The sequence below is a fragment of the Peromyscus leucopus genome, chromosome 16_21 (genome assembly GCF_004664715.2).
Source record: "Peromyscus leucopus breed LL Stock chromosome 16_21, UCI_PerLeu_2.1, whole genome shotgun sequence".
NCBI classification, from domain to species: Eukaryota; Metazoa; Chordata; class Mammalia; order Rodentia; family Cricetidae; genus Peromyscus; species Peromyscus leucopus.
In genome coordinates, this window is record NC_051084.1 from 13,947,830 (window position 1) to 13,969,425 (window position 21,596).

The 21,596-nt window shown below is 46.1% G+C and overlaps 1 protein-coding gene across 1 annotated transcript in view; it reads left to right on the top strand.

Moving 5' to 3' along the window:
- Positions 1-21,596, top strand: part of Dnah8 (dynein axonemal heavy chain 8) — a 233,474-nt gene that overhangs the window by 182,722 nt on the left and 29,156 nt on the right. Inside the window, exons 85-87 of the mRNA XM_028885049.2 lie at positions 679-795; positions 3,494-3,595; positions 11,446-11,606. Of these exons, the coding sequence (XP_028740882.1) occupies positions 679-795; positions 3,494-3,595; positions 11,446-11,606 (380 nt within the window). The remainder of the gene's footprint in view (positions 1-678; positions 796-3,493; positions 3,596-11,445; positions 11,607-21,596) is intronic.

Sequence of the window (21,596 nt, forward strand, 5' to 3'; positions counted from 1 at the left end):
ATATATACACATTCGCACACTCGAGTGAGTGCCAGTGCCGCGGTAGAATGGAACTCAGGCCATCAGGCTTGTAGACAAGCCCCTTTCCCCATGGGGCCATCATCTCACTGACCCCCTACTGTTCTTTTCACACAGTGTCAACTTGCCTTAGTAATGACGCTTTCGGTTTTTCTTAAACTTTATTACGCTAGCAGTAATAGAGGGGTTGGCAGGGGCTGTAGTCCAGTGGTACAGTGCTTGCCTCCCATGCCCAAGGGTCCCAGGTTTGAGTCCCCAGCTCCACAAACAAGGGTCCAGGTATATACAGTGTTTGGCTCAGTGGTTGGGAACACATTTGGCAGCTCATGGCTGTCTGTAGCTCCAATTCCAGGGGATCCGACACCTTCACACAGACATATATGCAGGCAAAACACCAATGCACATGAAATAAAAATAAACCATGAAGGAAAAAAATCCCAGCTGAAGCCAGGCGGTGGCGCACGCCTTTAATCCCAGCACTCGGGAGGCAGAGGCAGGTGGATATCTGTGAGTTTGAGGCCAGCCTGGTCTACATAGTGAGTTCCAGGACAGGCTCCAAAGCCACACAGAGAAACCCTGTCTCAAAAAACCAAAAACTAAAACAAAAAAAAAGGGGGGGGGGGATCCCAGTTGACACTGACTTTCTTTACTCTTTTTAAGGAGCGACGAAAATTTGGTCCCTTGGGGTGGAATATTCCCTATGAATTCAATTCTGCTGACTTCTCAGCCAGTGTCCAGTTCATTCAAAACCACCTCGATGAGTGTGATATTAAAAAGGTGAGTGCAATTGTTGGGCTTTTGTTTGTCTGTTTTCTAGTTTATTGTTACAGCCTATGACATGGAATGAACTAGCTGAGGTCTCTAGTTCTGGGAACTTCTTCCAGAGGGACGAGTACAGTACTCTAATCAGCTGGTCCACTCACTCTCTCCTCCCCTAACCAACATACTCACATCTTGTTTCCCTCCCCTGAAGGTGCCTGTCAGTATAATGATGAAACTGTGCTGCAAAAATACAGACATGTCCCTATTGCCACTCCTGGGCCCCACAAGAAGTGGGATGACCTCAGTCAGGCCTGCCTTCTTTGATCTTCCTCCTGCTAGCCGATGAGGCAGTTCCTTTTTTTTAAATCTTAAGTCCCCTTTCACCATTAAAAAAAAAAAGGTTTATTTATGTATTTACTTATGTGTGTGTGTACTCAAGTATGAGTAGTGCACCATGTGTGTGCAGTACCCTTGGAAGCCAGAAGAGGGCATCAGATCCCCTGGACTCGGAGTTACAGCTGGTTGAGTCACCATGTGGGTGCTGGGAATCAAATCTGCGTCCTCTGCAAGAGCATCCAGTGCTTGTAACAGTTGAGCCATCTCTCCATCCTCCGACCCCTCTGCTATATTTTGTGGTGGTACTAGAGATTGAACCCAGGGCTTCATACATGCTCAACAATGCTGTCACCAGACTACGTTCCCAACCATGAAGTCACTTCTTTTCTTGACTTGTTACATTTATTTGTTTGTTTGTGGATTGTGTATTTGTGATGTACGTGTATGAGTACAGGCATTCATGCACCATGGCACACACACGTAGGCCAGAGGACTTTTTAACTTGTGGGTCCAGGAATAGGCACTTGTGTCTTCAGGCTGGATACCAAGTGCTTTTACATGCTGAGCCCCAAGAACTTAGCTCATGTCTTAATTTTTAAGTTCAAGCATATAAATATATAAATAGCAACTAAAAAACTTTTTGGCAGTACTGGGGATTGAACTTATAGCCTTGCACATGCTAGACAGTTTCTCTACCACTGAGCCATACCTCATCCCCTGTGGTCACTTCTAGTTGCTAATCATCATGGTGTAGACTTCCCAGTCTCCATGGTGCTTAGGTATGCATTTTTGCCCATACCATCATGAAGTTGACATAGAAGGTGTCACCAGTATTCCCACTTAACTGATGGGTGGCTTCCTCGAGGTCACGTAGCTGGGAGCGAAAGCCTGGTCTCTACTCACAGGCTGCGAAGGGTTGGAAATCTACTTTTTCAGGCTCATAGTTAAGTCAGTGAGCCTTTCGACCCATTTCCTCCTCCATAAAGTAATGGTAGCATCTTTGAGGAAGAGAAGAATTAGTGCAGAATAGAGGCTCATAGAGACCACTGTCTCTCTGTCTCTCTGTCTCCCTGCCCATAGTAGGACTCTTCCAGATTACTATAGACACCGTGGTAGCATTAGGATTCTGGTGAGCCATGATGAATGTTCACCTGGGGTGGGCAGAAGTTACAACCAAACTGTCACTTTCTCCTGAAATGGCAAAAGGACAGTAAATTAAGACTGTGGCAGTGTGGTGAAAAATTATATTGTATAGGATCATATTCTGCAGTTATTTATCATGTCAGCCTATACAAATAATAGCTGCCTTGAAATGGTTGCTCTGAAAGGCAACCACGCTGAAAAATACAAGTTTAACCAATAAGTAAATAAAAATAAGAATCCTAAATCTGGACGCATCCTCACTTTTCCTTGACTCCAAATACACTGAGTTGCTTTGTTTCGTTTTTTTTAATATCTATGAATAGCAGAATTATATTGCTAGTATAAGATTGCTAAGAAATTAATGACTACATTGGTACGGTTTTCACTTACAGAATGAGACAGCCCAGGATTGCATTGTGGAAAAGTCTTGGGAATAAATATTTTCCTATTTGTTCTCCTGCTGGTTCTGGAAAAATCTATTGCTAGGAAAGAACATTAAAGCTCCCCATCCTTGGTCCTGCTCCTCTCTTCATTAGGCACCACCCCTGCCCCTCTGTCACAGAGTGGCGTTTACTGTAATGAGACTTACTGGTGATCACAATCAAGGAGAGGACAGCACTGTCTTATATTTCTGTTTGACATAATCTACAGTCACCTTCTCTTCCGATGCTTACTATTGTCGATTTTTTTTTTTGGGTGAATGAACTGGAGCGGGTCTAGCCACATGGTAGTGAGTTATTCGTATGAGATAAAGAATAATTTTCGATGCAGCCGTTTGAGTTTCATTCAGCGGCTGTGATAAAACGCTCTTACTGGAAGCGACTTGCAGAGGGAAGGAGGCTTCCTTGGTTTACACTTGCAGGTCACCGTTCATCGTTGGCGGATGTCCCGGCAGGAACCTGGAGGCAGGAACTGTGTTGGAACACTGCTTGCTGGCTCACTCACTCAGCTCATGTCTCGCTGACTTTCTCACACAGCCTAGGGATCCCTGTGTAGGAAACATCACCACCTATGGTGGTCCCCCATAGAAATGCCCACAGACCAACTCGGGAAAGACGATTACTCAATTGAGACTTTTTCCCCCTCCAGGTACTTGTAGCCTGTGTCAAGTTGATAATGTTAACTGGGACAATAGCCTAGCCGGCATTCATTCTCTTTTCCAGAACTTTCCTAAAGTTCTAGGCCCCGAGTGTTCTCTCTGGCAGTGGATAATTCTACCTTGTTTATAATACAGGGTGTATCGTGGAGTACGGTCCGGTATATGATTGGAGAAGTACAGTATGGAGGCAGAGTGACAGATGATTTTGACAAACGGCTGCTTAACTGCTTTGCCAGAGTAAGTCAGTTCTGGGGGGGAAAACGTGTGGAGATAAATTCTGCGGTGTTTTCCTTTAAAAAAAAAAGTATGCATTTTATTTTAAATTATGAATATGTGCATGTGACTATGCGCATGTGAGTGCCAGTACCCATGAGGACCAGAAGAGGGTGTCATATGCCCTAGACCTGGAGTTGCAGGCTGTGTGTGTGTGTGTGTGTGTGTGTGTGTGTGTGTGTGTGTGTGTTGGGAACCAAGCTCCAGTCTTCTTCAAGAGCAAGACTTGCTCTTTACCACTGAACCATCCCTCCATCTGAGGAATACTTTTTGTTTGCAATGGGCATGACAAATCTGAGGTGGGGTATAAAGGAGGGGTGCTTATAGGTAGAATTAGCCAAGCATCCCTTCTTTTTACTATACTGCCCTCACACATAGCAGTAAACTAACCATCACCCATTCCATGGAGCTCCCAAAGGTTCTCATACCCCATCTTCCCACGGCCCCTGCTTCATGGTCTCAGTTCTCCAGAACCTGCCAAGAAAACACTGCCCATATCTCTGTGCCTCTTCCTCTCGAGTGCAAGACACGGTGTGACTCCAAGGCTGAAAATAAGAGCTTGGGGGAAGGCACTATACCGTCCATGTTGTCATCTTTTCTGTTAGAATAAACTATTGAAAGTGGATGGGGTGGTAGGGGTTTTCCCAAAAAACTCCACATAAATTCTGTGAATAAGTATTTTCTAGAGGATATTGTTCATTGGCAGCAATGACTTTACCACGAAGGATAAATAACATAAATCACCACCCACTGGACACAGACTCTTCTTAAATATTTCTGTGTATTAAAGAAACAATATGCATTTACCTATGGGAAAAATCAGATTATGTGACGATTTAACAGTTGTTGAATTCTTTATATTAGGAATTCTGTTAGTAATTCTGCTTCAGCAAATTTTCTCCCTCTACTCTTCCTCCTTCCTCTCCTCTTCCTGCCCCCTCCCTCTCTTTCTGTTTGGCATAACATAATTGAGATCACAACAAATCTATCTCTTAGAAGCTGTTCTTTTCTAATGAGAGGCAGAAAGGGAGTGGGTCTGGAAGGTAGGGTAAGTGGGGAAAAAGTAGGGGAGTGTGTGTGTGTGTGTGTGTACTATAATTAGGATATAATGTGTGAGAAAAGAATCTATGTTCAACAAAAGGAAAGAAGAAAACATAAAAAGATAGAAAAAAGTTTACAACAAAGCCTACAAAGTATTGGGATAATTTGGTAAAGTGGAGGTAGACCAGATATCCAATTTTTTTTTGTTTTAACCCTTTAATTAAGTTGCACGTGGCAAATAGTAAGTGTTGGCAAGGATGTATAAGGTAGGAACATGAGTGCTGAGAAGTTAAATATGACAGACCTCTCAGAGTGCAGTCTGGTGATACTGGCGGAAAACTAGTACCTGAGCATAATCCATGTCAGAATATTTCAAAGAAAGGCCCGCAAATGTGTAAGTACCAAAATGTCCATGGTGACATCATGTGTGGTAGGTGCAGGCAGTCATCACAGGCTGTTTTTTCTGGAGAGAGACTCTGACATGATCCTCTCTGTTCAGGTTCCCCATTCCTTCCCTATTCTCCCACGGATGACCTTATCTGAGGCCGCTCCCATCTGCCAGAGCAGTTCCTAGGAAGAGTCTGTACTGTAGCACAGTAGCCAGTGCTTTAGCCAGCTGGAGAAGTGAGTGCCTGAGGCCTGAAGGATAAGATGGTGCCTCCCAGCATCCCAAGACCCTGAGATGTAATGACTCAGCACAGTAGCTTCTGTTGCTCACCCTTTGGGGGCACAAGCTAGCAGCTCTTGTTTTTCTCAGCTCCAGGATGTGACTGCTGTCCAGACCGGAATACTGCTCCTGAGTACAAGTTCCAGATGTGTTCTCAGAACACATATCATCTGTAGCATAGTTTGAGGTGTTGAGAGGCAGCTTCTGTATTCATCATGGGGAAAGAGATGAGTCACTGATGTATACCACACTGTGGTATATACCACAGAAGACATGGTCTATGTGATATCCTGCAGAGATTGCAAAAACATTTGTCCAGTGAAGCTGGACAAAAATATAAAATGAGATCTATAAAGTAAGCTGTGTATATTTCACAGGGAGAAATACATACATTAAATACATTTAAATACTCACAGAAAGAAGACTGTAGGTGTGTATCAGAGCTGAATGGGGAAAAACTGAAATAAAAAGGGACTAATGTGTGAACATAATAAATATGGTATGTGAAAAACTTAACTGTGACTGAAATTCAAAGGAAAAATATGTCTTAGTCAATGACTGTAGAAGTACCTAAAATTGGAGGATTTTCGGACATACTTTTATTTTTTAAATTATGGGTATATAAGGGGATGGAGAGATGACTCAGTGGTTATGAGCACATGTTGCTTTTGCAGAAGCCCAGGTTCTTTCCCAACACCCACATGGTGGCTCACAACTGTCCCTAACTTCAGTTCCAAGGGATCTGGTGCCCTCTTCTCACCTCATGGGCACGCATGTGGTGCAGGAGCCCTTGGAGTTGAGGAGTTGGATCCCCAGGAACTGGCATTGAAGGCAGTTGTGAGCCATGCTGTGGGTGCTAGGAACAAAATCAGGGTCCTCTGCAGGAGTATCAAGTGATTTTTGCAGCGGACCTATCTCTCCAGCCCCTTGATTTTCCTTTTAAGTGTGTGTGTGTGTGTGTGTGTGTGTGTGTGTGTGTGTGTGTGTGTGTTTTGAGTTTGTGCATGTGTGTGTGTGTGTTTTGAGTTTGTGCATGTGAATGCAGTGATCAAGGAGGCTGGAAGAGGGCATGAGATCCCCTGGAACTGGGGTTAGGGGCAGTTGTACACTTGATCCCATGGAGCTAGAGTTACAAGCAGTTTTGAGCCTCGTAATTGTGGGTGCTAGGAAGTGATTTGAGGTCCTCTGGAAGAGTAGCAAGTGCTCTTAACCACTGAGCCACATCCCCCAGTTCCTCTGTACAATATTTTTAAGTGTATAAAACATGAACATACTAATGCAGAAAATATGCAGAAAGCTGATAAGGAACTATTTATTAAAGGATTATATTGGGGGGAAAACTCACTAATACAGGGTAAGGCAGATTCAGTCTCAGAGTCCTGGAAGACTGAGAACCGATCCCACACTACTTCACGCTTCCACACTAGGTCTCCACCATCCAAGAGTGCATGAGAGAGAAGTGACCCGCGACTGTGCCCCAGGTCTTAAGCTAGCCAAGAGGCTGTGCCCTAGAGGCTGGTACCCCAAAGTCATAGGTGGAATGAATACCTACTATAACATACCACATGATATATTTACTCGCAGGTTCCCTACTTCAGGCTTGGAGTTGAACCCTGGGCTATGCTCCCAGCCCCTCCTCATAGGAATTCACTGTAGGCCTTCTGACAGAAATTGTCCATATTTGTGTGAGGTATGTGGGCTCGCTGTGTTTACCCCACACCTACATTACTCACTGTAATAGATTTTGCAATCAATACCTATATTGATCCACACATACATGTGTGCTGTACAATATTATTTTAAGGTGTGTTACTTTTGTTTATGTTGCATTTGTCTAACTCTGTGAAGCTGTGTTACTGTGCCTGTCTAAAACACCTGATAGTCTAATGAAAAGTTGAACATCCAGTAGTGAGGCAGGAGAAAGGATAGGCGGGGCTGGCAGGAGAGAGAATATGTAGAAGGAGAACTCTGGGAGAAAGAAAAAGAAAGAAGTAGCCAGAGAAGGAGGAGGACTCCAGGGCCCAGCCACCCAGCTACACAGCGGGCCACAGAGTAAGGAACAAAGGCAGGTATACAGGAATAGAAAAGGAAAAGCCAAGAGACAAAAGGTAGATGGGGTCATTTCAAGTTAAGTAAAGCAGACTAACAACAAGCCAAGTTAAGGCCGGGCATTTATAAGTAAGAATAAGCCTCCATGTATGATTTATTTGAGAGCTAGGTGGTGGGTCCCCCAAAAGAGTTAAAAAAAAAAATACATGTGCCTGTTGGTTTGCATGTTGTCCTCATGTTCCCCTGCCCCACTCCTGATAGAAGGAAGGAATTCCATTTCTTGGGGCAGGGGTGAGTGCAGATGGAAGGGACTGCTGGGTATAATGGGGGATATGAGGGTATTTTCCTCTGACTTCATCTGTATTCCGAGTGAATAAGAAGTGAGGGTCTCAGCTACAGGGTGGCAACAGGAAGTCTTGGGATGTTTGAAGAGGGAGGAGAAGGTGTTTGTAGTTGTCTAGAAGAACGAGGGAAGAGAAATGAGACCCCTGTAGATTTCCTCCAGCACCCACACTGGACTGCAAGCCCCTTGGAAAGAGCCACGTGTTCCTACTCCAGGGGGCACCTGCAGTGTTCTGAACACACTCGTGTGCCTTGGTTGATGGCGGGTGGTGTGTCGTCTCAGCTCTAAGGTCTAAGATGGAGTCCACTGGACTGAGGTGTTGACGTCAGAACACACCCTGAAAATTAGGCCTGTTAAAAAGTTCAGCACGTACATATCAGCTTTTCTCAAAATCCCGCGTTGGCCGTCTTAAACTTCAAGATCAAGAAGAGTCCCTTTGTGGCCACCCCCCTGCCTTCCTTTGTCTTCGTATCCGTGGGGACTGCCTTGCCCACGGGTGACTAGGACATTTGGTCGGCTGGCAAATGGAAGATTGTTGAAGAGCAACCCTCCATGCTTTCTAGAGCCTAGCTCCAGACGTAGCTGAGAGCCACCATGACCCCTGAACAGGTGGATGGCTGATCCAGGAGCTCAAGTAGAGGACAGTTGCTAGTAGCTCAGCCCCCTTCTCCTCCAGCCACCTGTCCGTACCCTGACATAGGACACTCAGGGCCACAGAGGACTACTAACTTAGATGTCAGCTCTCTCCCCAAGATTCCGCCTCCCTGCGTGTGGGCTGGCCTGCAGAAATACAGTGGAGCTGTGTCTCAGTCACGTAAGACTTGCCGGTCTGGGCACGAGGCTCCCTTTCCCACCCCCAGTGGGGTGGTTACTCCCGATGACCATAGCTTCTGCCCCACCTGGTCCTAGCTCCTCTGAGCTCTCCTCTGCATTTACTGTCCTGTTGTCCCACGCTTGTAGCTCTGATCGGCAGCCCTCTGCACTTGAGGACTCGGAATCTGTGGCTTTCTGACCTCTGCCAGTCTCTCCCCCTTCGTCACTCACAGCTGCTCTCTGTCTTCCCCCCTCTGCAACCTCCATCCTCCTCCTGCCTCTCTGTCCCTTGTCCCCCCGCCCTTTCATCTTTTCTTAAATCCCTCTCACTTACTCCTCTGTTAAGCTCAGACTTATTCCGGCTGTCCCCTCGGGAGCACAGGCCACGTAGCTCTCCTGCTCAGCCACGTCTTTTAAAGGCCCCCACCACTTCCCAGCGGTGCCATGGGCTGTGGTCCTTCTAGACCCAGATGACAGCGGCTGCTTTCCTTTGCGCCTGCCCAAGTCTGTGATGGGTTGGAGGAGAAATGTCCCCACGGGCTTGGAGATTTGTATACGTGGTTCCCCAGGAAATGATTTTTATTTAGTTACAAAACCTTTAGAAGACACAACTTTGCTAGAGGAAATGTATCACTGGGGTGGGCTGGGAGGGTATATCGCCCGGCCCCACTTCCTGTTCTCTGTCTGTGCCTCCCCGTCCCTCTCTTTCCGCTTCCTGTGTGTGGATGGAGTGTGATCTCTCTGCTTCCTGGCAACCATGCCAACCTCATGCCTCCTGCTACTGTGGCTTCTCCAGCCATCATGGACTCCGTCCCTCTTTGGAACGTTAAGCCAAAACAAACCCTTCTTCCCCCACGTTGCTTTTGGTCAGGGTGTTTCATCACGACAGCAGAAAAAGAGAGTAAGGACAATTCCATGTGGATCTCCTATTCCGTTCTTTATTAGTAACCTCGGCGTCACCTCCGCATGTTTGGGTAGGTATAGGGAAAGTTGCAGGGCTTCTGTAGCTACATGTCACTTGGCCACTTGGTGCGGTCATTTGTTAGATAACAAATGTGCCAGGGACCCAAAGCCTTCCTCCGGGGATGTGTTCCCGCGACCTAAGCCACCCACGACATCGCTAAACTGCTCGTTTGTCTTCATGACGACTGTACGTGCAGCGCCACTTTCTTTAATAACTTGAGATAGCTCCCTAACTCTTGGATTAAACGCTGCTCACCAACCCCACGTCCAGTCATCCATCACAGAACTCCCCTGGCTTTCCCTTCCTTCTCCCTCCCGGCAATAATTTATTTACTCCCGGCTTCATGACTTCTGATGACTTCTGTCAGCCCACCTCACACTTTGGCGTCTGACATTCTGTGTCTTCACTAGTGGTGTCCGTCCCCCCCCCCCGTCCCCCCCCAAGTCCTAAGTGCTCTTGAGAAAAAAAAAATCCTCTCCTTGGAAACTCTTAAAGAAAAAAAAATCTCATCCTTGCTCAGTCCTTCCCTGATACCCACCGGGCCATCCTGCCTCCAGCCCTCTGTGCCCTTTGCTGGTTTTCATGCCCTTCTGGCTCTTTCCTCCGTGTGCCTCATATTAGGGAGGCTGTTTCATAACTGGCTTGCCCCTCTCCCGGGTCATGAGCTCCTTGAGAGAAAGGACTGTGTGTCTCTCTCCTTTGCGTTCTGTTCTGGATCCGAGCTCTGTACCCTGCGCTGAATAAAGTGGAACTGAAGCAAATAGAGCCACGAAGAAAAACCAGGGCACAGTATTTCAGGATAATCACTGCGTCTAAAAGGACCTGCAAACGGGAGGGACCCTGCCAGAAACAGCGGGGCAGAACGGGCAAGGCACAGTCCCGTCTCCCCCACCCTAGCCTGGCTGTCATTCCTGTCCCCTCCCCTCCCCTCCCTCCCTGCTAGGAAAATCACCCTGTTAGGTAGACGTTGTCGCCTCAAACCAGCTCAGGCATTCAACATCTCTTTTTCCCACCTTTTCAAAAGAAGCCTGTTCACACCCGAGTGTATGTTTGTTCTCTCCCTGTTTTTGTTACAGATGATCAATCAGTTCATAGGGGGTGAGAAAGGGTGCCTTCAGGCTAGCAACCACTTGGAGGCTGGGCCGCAGATGCACTTGCTTCTGGTGGCTAGGGACAGAACTTAATTAACCAAGGGAGCTCAGCGTGGGAGGGCGGGCGGGTGCTGAGCAGTTTTTGTGGCTGCATTGTTAGGGCTTGGTGTCTGTGAGTGAAACTCTGTAATTCCGGCCCTGAGGAAGAGCCTTGCCCGGGGAGATGTGAGGCCAAGAAGATGCTCAGGGGCCTTCATGGCTGCAGGCGGACCCAAGGTAACCAAATTACTCCAATGTAATATGACGTGAATTCACCACGGAGTTCAGCATGACCTTGAACCTCTGACCTTCCTGACTCTACCTCCCAAGAACTGTGATTATGGGAGTGCAGTGCCACACATAAGCTGGTATAAGCCACGCAGGAGATGGAACCCAGGCCTTTGTGCATGCTACACAGGAACTGAGCTACATCCCATCCAGTTCCCTCTGCCATTTTTTTTTTTTTTTTTCAATACTGAGGATCGAACTCAGGGCTTCCTTCATGCTAAGCACTGAGCCTACTTCCAACCATGTTCCACCCTCCGTACTTTGGCCGGATCTCCTCTTGGGTGCCAACCAGAGTCCTGCCCAATTGTCTCTGTGCAGCCTCTCTTTGGTGGATTATCTTTTTCCTTCCTATAGGTGATAATTATTCTGTTGATAGTTTTGTTAAGATGCTTTCAAAACCAACAGTAAAAAAGAAAGAGAGAGAGGAAAAAGAAAGAAACACTATTAAAATGGAAATAAGCCCCCTTCTTCCAATCTTGGGCCTTTTCATCAGTTTTATTTTTTCTCGCTCCCACACAGGTCTGGTTCAGTGAGAAGATGTTTGAGCCCTCATTCTGTTTTTACACCGGGTATAAAATCCCCGTGTGTAAAACCTTGGACCAGTATTTTGAGTACATCCAGTCTCTGCCATCCCTAGATAATCCGGAAGTCTTTGGGCTCCACCCTAATGCTGACATCACGTAAGTTCTTGGCATTATTTTTTCTTTATTTTAATTTGCAGGTGTCATTTGTAACTCAGCCTGGCAAAGACTATGCATTTCATTTTCTCCCCTAATCTCTCTCCTTTCCCTTCTTTTTATTTTACTGTGAAAAATAGTGTTGCTTCCTGTCTTCCAATTACAACTCTGTCACAGCTCAGCCTGCCCTCCCCTCACTAAATCCCGATGGCCTGGCGTTTATGACAACCCGAAAGCTGTAATTTATGCGATGATTACTTCTCTGTCCTGTCATAAAACCAGTTATGTTTTTATTTTAATTGATGCGCTCCACTGATAGTCATCTCCCGGCTCCTTATCTCTTTCTCCAACTATCCATTAGAAACATACCACTTGGGGCTAGGTGACTCCGTGGTTCAAAGTGCTTGCCGCTCTTATAGAGGACCCAAGTTCAGTTCCCAGCACCCATGTCCAGTGGCTCACAACCACTGTAACTTCAGCTCCAGGATGTCTGGCTCCCACTTCTGGCCCTCTCGGGCAGCTGCACTCATGTGCACATACCCGCACATAGACACATATGAAAGGACAAGGCACATACAGTTAGAGTCCTGTCTGACCCTTTCTATGGTGGTCACCTATCTCTTCTTATGCTTGTTCACCTACAACCTTATGGTCATGAGCCCCTCATGGGCACATACCCCAGAGCTCAGTGTGAGGTCCCTGATCCCTCAAAGCCGTAGAAATGCCCACCCTGCTCCACCCGCTGACTCAATTGGCCCAGGTGAGTCATTCCTTTGTAAGATGTGGCCTCTGTGGTACACTGGAGCTAGCTAGGAAGAGGGGCATGCTTACCCGGCTCCCAGTCCCTCAGCCATGGCTGTAATTTTAAGAACTCTTTGGTCAGGCCCAGGCACTCCCCCTTTTCAGTACTTTGTTCTTACAAGTGCATTGTCTTCCCACCCAGACACAGCCTAACTCCCTGGCATGAGATTCTGTACCCACACTGGGCTCACCTCCTCTGTACCCTCCCATCTGGCCTGGGACGCTTTCCACCTTCTGAGAAGCTGTCCCAGCCCATGGATGGGTAATGCTCACTTGAGGCCCTGTGATGGAGCATGATAGTGCTTGGGTGTTGCCTCTGGACTGCTGCCCTGGCAGGCTCTGTTCAGTGAGCTGAAATGCAAGCAGAGCGAAGCCGTAGAAAGGGCTTCTTGGGGGGTCAGTTTGAGAGCAAACAGTGAGAGAGGGAGCCCAAGGAAGTGGTTTTGCTTGGTCCGAGGCTTTAAAAATGTGAGTCACACTACACAGATCTTCTGCTCAGAGCCCTCCTGAGCTCCTGCCTCGTCTTGGGTCAAGGTCAAAGGTGCCCTTCATACTTATAACCCAGACCTCTGTTCAGTCTCCATCCCTCCCTCCTTCTATCCCTCCTTCTAGCTCAACTCTAGCTCTCTATAACTTCCTGTTGCTTAGACCACAAGCCTCACACTTGCACTTCCTGGAACACACTCCCCCCGCCCCCCCAACACACACACCCTGAAATGTCACTGTGGCTCTCTTTTACCTCTTCCGGTCCTTACTTACATGTCATGTTTTCAATGATGCCTCCCCATAGTCACCCTAAGTACAAATGGCAACCCGTTTTGAAGCCCCACTCCAGACCCTACCCCCTGACCAACTTTTTCTTGTATCAGCCACAGACATAGTCTATTCTCATTATGTATTTGCTTTTATTTATCAGCCACTAGTTAAAATATAAATTGGATGCAAAACCTGTGTCCATTTTCACTCCTGTACCTTCATGGCTATAGTCGTGCCTGGTGCTCAGAAGACTTTGGATGGTTGAGTCAGTAATGCTGAGTCCTTCTAGATTCTAAGGAGTCTGGTCAGTAGGGCTAATCCATAGAATGGGATGGTTTTCCATGGGTAGGAAGAAAAATAGTGGATAGAACTCCATGCAATTATAATTGTGTAATAAGAGATACTGCTATGTAGGCTGGGGATACAGTTCTGATAAATACCTTCCTAGCATGCACCAAGTTCTGGGTTCAGTTCCCAGTATTGGATTTTTTTTTTTTTTTTTTTTGAGCAGGGTCTTGTGTAGCTCAGGCTGACCTTGAACTTGCTCTATTGCTGAGGATGGCCTTGAATATCTGATCTTTCTACTTCCATCTCCCAAGTGTTGGGATTGCAGCCATATACCACCATGTGCCAACCAGTGATGGGCTGCGTTCTGGAACTGCAAGGCCTTTCCTCCCCTAAGTTGCCTTTGGTCAGAGCGTTTTGTCATGGAGATGAAACTTGAACAGACTTTCTTATTTTGAGTGAACTTTCTTATACCGAAGCATTGTTGGTGTATAACTTGTCCACTCTTCTCCAGTAGCCATTTTAGTGCTTTTTTTTTGTTTTTAAGACTTAATTATATATATATACATATATATAAATAAATAATTATATATACATATATAATACATATAAATTGTACATGCATGTATATATATACACACACACACAATTTTATCTGGGATATATGTTGACAATGCTATCTCCTGTTCTTTCATTTGTGTTTGCCCTACTTTTGAAGGCAGAAGTGTTGCTTGTCATTTGGTTTTACTGTTGTTTCATGTGCTCGAATGATGACTTGCGCTGCTGTCTCATCTGGGTCTACAGTAATCGCAACAAGGCCTGTTCTCATATGAGGTCACACGTGAGCAATCCCTCTTCTAGTGTACGCCTGGTTTTACAGTTCACACTTAACTCTTTAGGCCATCTAGAATTTTTGTGGCATCCAAGTATGGGTGAAGCCTCCCCTTTTTCCAAATGGCAATCTGGTAATCCTTTATCAGTGATGGAGATGCTTCCCTCAATGTGGGCAGAACTTTGACGGGTGTGTGGGCCCGTGTCCGGACTTCTTTTGCTGTAATAGTCTGTTTAAAGACTCTCATGTTTTATTATCTGGTCAGGTACCCTCATTGCATCCCTCCCCGTGGTATTTCTCCCAGATATCATTGCATGTTTATTAATATTGGATCCTGAATTTTATTCAATACCTTTCAGTATCTATGGAACATATCACATGGTTATCCTTCCTTCAAATTGCTAAATAATATATAATGGATCTTCTAATCCAAGTTATCCATTCAGTCTTGAAATTGACTACCACTTTTTCCTTGTCTTTTCTTGTTCTTTTCACGTGGGTAGACTGTCAACAGTTCACTGGGAAGATATTTGCACTGAGGCTCATAAATAATGTTGCTCCAGAGCTTGTGTGTGTGTGTGTGTGTGTGTGTGTGTGTGTGTGTGTGTGTGTGTGAGAGAGAGAGATCTTTATCCAGTTTCATTGTTAATCAGTGGTTACGTTTGCTTTATAAAATACTGGGTATTCCTAATCCTTCAAACAATTTCTGTGCTTAAAAATTGAGTTGCGTTCTCCTGTGAAACCATTAGCACCCAGTGCTTTTTAGTGTTGCTATTTCTTTGGCATGTTTAGTTACATCTATTTCCATTTGCAGTTGAGTTTTATAAATTGTATTATCAAAGAAAATCATCTGTTGAATCTGTATTTTTGTGTTTGCTTACATGGAGTTTTGCAAGGTAGTCTGTGCTTGAATGTGTGCATACAGTGCCGAGTACGTACAGTAAATTAATTGTGGAAGTGTGTGCATACCTCTAGCTCTGTGAGCCTTTGGTCCGAAATCCAATAGCTTGCAGCCACTCTAGTCTCTCTCCAAAAGGAATATTCTAGCTCCCTTAAAATAATTTGTCAGGCAACTATGGCCAGCCACTTTGTTACAGTTAGTCAGCGTATCCCCAGAGAAACCATGGGGGCCAACTTGACATTAACGCAGGTGTAGACCACACCACAAACCAGGGCTCTTCTTGCACAGGACTCAGCTCAACAGGTCCTCAGTCACTGATGGGAAAAGCACACTGTGGCAAAGAACCAGGCTAATTTGCAAAATGCATGAGTATTATGGTCATTCTTTAATGTAGTGTTCTGGTAACGGTATGACCTCATATCTTCTTTCTTTCTTTATTCTTTCAGAATTTCATACATGAACACAATGTATTTTGCTCATGTCAACCATCTGTTCTCCTGTCCAGTCCCTCCCACGCCCTCCTACTGTGTCTCCCTCCCATGTCCCTTTCTTGATAGAACCTACTAAGTCTAGTTAGCGCTTTAGTATGTGCATGAGCGTGGGGCCACCCGCTGAAGTGTGGACAGCTTACCACCACCCCTCCCTCCAGAATGATCTTTCCCTCCCCCAGCAGCCATCAGCTGGGAGCTCTTTAGCTGTGGGTGGGTGGGGCCTCATGATCCCCTCCATCCATGCTGCAGTGTTGACTGGCTTGATCCTGGGCAGATCTTGTGTAGGGACCCACAGCTGCCATGAGTTCTTGAGTGCGGTGTCCCCATAGTGTCCAGAAGACGTTGTTTTTACAGCAGGCATCCCTGGCTGGCTCTTTCAGACTGCCCACTCCTGTGGTGGTATTGTGTTCCCCAAAATATTGTGTACTCTAATAAATTTATCTGGGGTCAGAGAACAGACAGCCACTAGATACAAAGGCTAGAAAATGGTGGCATTCACACCTTTAATCCTAGCATTCCAGAGATAGAAATCCCTCTGGATCTCTGTGAGTTCAAGGCCACATTGGAAATAGCCAAGCATGGTGACACATGCCTTTAATCCCAGAAAGCCAGCCTTTAATCCCAGAGAGTGGTGGTAGAAAGCAGAAAGATATATAAGGCGTGAGGACCAGAAACTAGAAGCGTTTAGCTGGTTCAGCATTTGGCTGGTTAAGCTTCAGGCTTTCGAGCAGCACAGTTCAGCTGAGATTCATTCGGGATGAGGACACAGAAGCTTCCAGTCTGAGGAAACAGGACCAGCTGAGGAATTGGCAAGGTGAGATAGCTGTGGCTTGTTCTGTCTCTCTGATCTACCAGCATTGACCCCAATAACTGGCCTCAGGTTTGATTTTATTAATAAGAACTTTTAAGATTCCTGCTACACGCTCCCCTCTGCCCAGATGTTTCCTGAGTCTCAGGGAGACGGTGTGATACAGATGTGTGCTTTAGGGCTTGTTGACTGTGTCCACTGCCGCTTCTCTGCGTCACTGAGCCTCTGGGTTAACCGCCACCCACTGCACAGAGAGGCTCCTCTGGTGAGGACTGAGGACTTCACTAACCTGTCTGTGATGGGAGTTGGGGAGGGACAGGGGGAGCTTCAAAAGTGTTAACCGGGGACCCCCTACCTATCTGCACCAGGAGCTGAAAGGGGGTAACAAAGTCGCACCACAGGCTTTTGTATGATTTCTGTCAGGTAACTCAAGCCCCAAACTGAACCCATGACCACCAACCCCCAGCCTCCCCCTTCCCCCACTCCAGCACACCCCTCCCCCTCTTTGTCAGTAGTGTCCAGGGCACGCAGAACACAATGCAATCTCTCTCACCTCCCCAACCTTATCTAGAGCACCTCTGAAGCCTCAAACAGCATCTTAGAGATCCAGACCCGGTGCATAAATCCAGGGATGTGTGGATGCAGGCCTGGATCAGGGATGGTGGTGGGATGGGCCGAAGTGACAGGGCAAGTTATAAAACAGATCTGACAGGATTCCCTGAGTCTAGAACTTTCTTCTATGGCTTATGTTCATTCATTGCTCCTGATGGGTGGTAGAGAGGGGGTGGGAAGCCCTCTGGCCAGCTCACTCCGGGAAGCCTAAGCTAGCTTCTCCCCAAATGGTGCCAAGATCTTTTTAATCTTTTCTCACACTCTGAGGGAACTGGTAGAGAGCCCTGGGTCTCTCCCACTGATGGACAACTCTTCCAACTGGAGAAGCCTTTTGGCCCGTGACACTAATGCACTTAGCTCCTCTGGTCTGGCTGGATTCCTGTCCTCCCATTTTGTTCTCCTTGGGGTTCTCCCATCCTTAGTTCCCCCCTGTCTGCGCTTCATGCCCTGTTTCTATTTCCTGCTGTGTCCTACAGCTCTGTGTTTGGAAGGTTTCCTGGTCACTGTTTTGTGCCTAATTCTTTCTTTCTCTAAACCCTGAATGTCTGGTGACTAGAATCCTATCCCAGAGTATCCTGCTTTTAAAGGATAATGTTTTATTTTTTTCCGTTAGCTTCTGCCTCCTGCTCCCTGGTTGTCCCCCAGCGGCCACCAGGAGGCAGTAAGTGGTAAGGGACACAGTTTCCCAAGGACAGCCTCTCGTTTCCCACCCCAGCAAGTGCCAGCTCTTCAAGGTCTGTGTAAAATGGTGTGAGCTTAGGTGCTGCTGCCATCTCCAGCCGGGGAGGGTGGAGATAACATAGGCTTGGAGAAGGAGACAGCTTGTGAGGGGAAGTTAGAGTCCCATGTGGGGTGTGCTGAGGCAATGGTTGAAGCCATGAGACAATGAAGGACTCTACAAAGCAGTGGCTTAGTCAGCCTGTGTGGATGTTCCCAGCCAGAGGGATCACCACTTTATCTGCCTGGCCATGCCGTTCAACAGTAATCTTGCTTCTCCATAGTCCCATGGGTGTCATGGACCGTGGTGAAGAATTGCCCCCTGTTTATGAGGATCTGCCTTCTGAAGTTCACATCCATAAATCTCTAAGGAGAGAAATTTGTAGAAGGGCACCACAGGTCTTCCTCTTTGGTCTTTGTTTCTGAATCTCGGAAGGTGGTGGTGGGGGAATCACACTGAATTAAATGCTTTAAAATAAGTAAAATCTCTCCCAAGAGGGTAGATATCTTGGTGACAGAAGCTATAAAAATGCACAGTGTATTCACATTTTATTATCTAGATTTATAGGGTACCAAAGACTCCGCAAATTCCTCTATCTCGATGTCAGAAGCAGTTATTTATTTTGGCTCTTTTTCTCATTAGTGGGCTATGCATATTTTTCTACCTTCCGAAATTTATCAGGTGCCTCATTACAACTTTTCCATTCATTTCTATGTAGGGCAAATGTAAACATGCTCCTTTTGTAATTAACTGGCAATTTTTGAGTTTTAGATTTTTTTAAAAATTATGCTCATTGATATTTCATGTGATGATCTGGAAATAACTGTGCGCTGATACCTCATTAGGTGTTTGATTGTTTATTTTATAGGCTGTGCTGTCTTTGAATGGTTTTGCATTTTTGTTATTTGTGACTTCCAACTCCCCGAACCACTAAGCTACAATGGCCGAATAGCTTCTTTTCTTACCTTTACTCCAAAGGGAAATCTCCAAGAAGTAACTCAGGATCATGACAGTCGTCATGCTTCATCTCAGAGCATCTGTGGAGACTGTTTTCCCTAAAGCCCTTGGGCTTTTGAGGCACGGAGAGGCAAGTTATTTGCAATTCTCCCTCCGAGCCAGCTGACTAGGTGCTTTGCCTTTTGTATCTTTGCGAACATAAAATCACATTGTGGAAAAGGAGCTGTACATCGTACAACCCTGGAATGCTAGGGAACGCTGTTCTCTATCTAATAAAATGGGTGATGAAGGGACCTGGGTGCTTGCTTGTCTTGCTGTCATTCAAAGTGGGTCAACTCTTGAGGGTTCCTTAGTAATACCTGTGTTTGGAGGACTCTTCTTAGCCTCATAAAAGAATGAAATTATCCACCATGAAAGTGGTTTTGTAGGGAGGTGTAGCAGAGGCAGCTGCAGCCTTTCCATCAGGATCTTCATCTGGGGGCTCCTGTGGACTTTCCAGAGCCCTCAGAAAACAAGATGGCCTGCCCATGGTGGCGTACACAGCTGTCACTGGTGTGCAGAGCAAGCTTAAGACAGCTGAGAGAGCTCCCACAGGCCCTCAGACACAGGTCATTCCATATTTTATTTGTAGGTAGACCAGGCAGGACAGAATGACCTTCTTAGCAAGAATGGAAATTTACTGTGGGTTTCTTTCTTTAGCATTAGAAGATCTGTGTTGATGATATAATTACAAAATAGCTTCCTTCATTTTGAAATTCGACTCTCTGATTCCCCTGTGGTTTGGAGGGATAACATGTAAAGATGTTTGCAATCCATTCCTTGAATTTTGAAGTGTGGCACAATATACGGGTTTTTGAAAGCCATGTAAAATATGAGAAAAGTCCAGATAACTCAGAGGGAGGAGAAAAAGCCTATGAAAAGAGGCCATGAAAATACAAATTTAAACTACTAGCAGTTAAGGAACCAATGATATATATTTACCTTTTTATGTGTGTGTGTATATATGTGTGTGCATGTTTTTCATCTCTCGTTGTAGGTGGAGAAATGTCAGGAAGTGGAAAAACTTGTAGTAATAATGCTCTAAATGTTTACCATGAGACGGGGCAGGTAATTAAATTTTCATGCCCTTTAAATATTGGAGAATTGCTCTCCTTTGTATTTGAAGTTTAATAAGATTCCACCCAACTGGCTTCAGTTCAACAAACAAATATTTATTGAGAACTTACTGTCTGGGCAGCTTGGGAACATGAAGAAGAGGAAGACGCAGTTCTCATCCTCCGAGTTCATTGTCTATTAGGGAAACGGATGGATGGTAAAGACTCAAGACAATCTGATAAACTCTAAAATCAGGTTACATATACATTGCCATGGTGTATATGCCCCATACAGGCAAAAAAAAAAAAAAAAAAAAAAAAAAGAAACCAAAACTCCAATAAATCCCAATTTAAGATCAAAGACAGCCAGCAGCAGAGGCCATATTCCAGTTGTGCCGTTGTGGGGAGGCAGCTTCATCACGGGAGAGAAGGAGGGGACACGGGGAAGAATACAGCGGGCAGTAAGGACTGAGACGCTGTGGACGGAGCAATCAAGGAGGGGGGTGAAGAAGTAAAAAACGTCAGGACATCCAGAATGTCCGCCTCATTCGGAGTGTGGGGAGCAGTGCCGACAGAAAGGAGGTGTGACCCAGGCAGGGTGCAGTTTCTGAAGGTTGGTGTGTTAGGGAAAGAGTCTGGGCTGGTTCTGTCGGTGGTAGGGAGGCCGGAGGGATGGACCCGCAGTTAAGAGGACTCGCTGCTCTTTGCAGAGGACCAAGGTTGCTTTCTAGCACCCACGCTGGGCGGTTTACAACTACCTGTAATCGGGGCTCCCGGGGATCTGATGCCCTCCACAGGCCCCCCGCAGGCAGGTGTGCACGCGCGCCCAGACACACCTAAATAAAAATAAAAGGAATCTTTTGAAAACAGTAGGGAAGAGGATGGGAGTGGATGCTGGAAGTGATGAGGCAGCAGAGCTTGGGAGCCAAGAGCACCTGGAAGCTCCGCCAGAGGAAGCCGCGAAGACGTTAGGGACCGTTCAGGTGGGGGGCAGAGGCAAATGAAGATCTGCTTTTGGAAGTGTTTAGTGTAAGACATAGAGGGCTCTAGGGGTGTGGGGAAGTGTGCATGCGGGGTGTTCAGGAGAGAGTGTGGGGTTGTGATGCTGCTATCCAGTGTGGCCTGATATTTAGCTGTGCTCTGTAGTGTATCAGCCATGGTGGCCTCTCCATTTCTCTGAGATTGATTCATCACGTCTTTTGTCTTCACTGTATCTAACCCCAGAGGGAGGTGATGGGCTCATGTGAATCACACATAGATCGAAATGTCTGAAACCCCGGGGGTAATAACTCGTAGATATCAGGCTGTGACGCATTTCCCTCTGTTGTCCCCACAGCCGTCTGCATAGACTTTTTGCCTGAGTTATTCGTATTTTTCTTAGACTTTATATGAATTGTGACCTATATTGTTGTTATATGTCAAGAGAAGTAAACACACACACACACAAACACACACACACATACACAAACACACACACACACACACACACCACACAGATTGCACTCAAAATTCATGAACAGCTTGCAGATGCTTTCTGAGCCACTTTATTAGAGTGTTTCTTTCCTGCCTCCTGTGTTCGGTTACATGTGTGTTCCCTAGGTTCCTTTTTCTACTGTTAAAATAAATGTATTTTGATGCATTCTAAAACCTCCAATATCTAAGTAGGGTTTTCTCACACACACAAAAATAGGTTGAAGTAATAAATTTTCATTTATTAACAATCAACTTTGGGGACTGG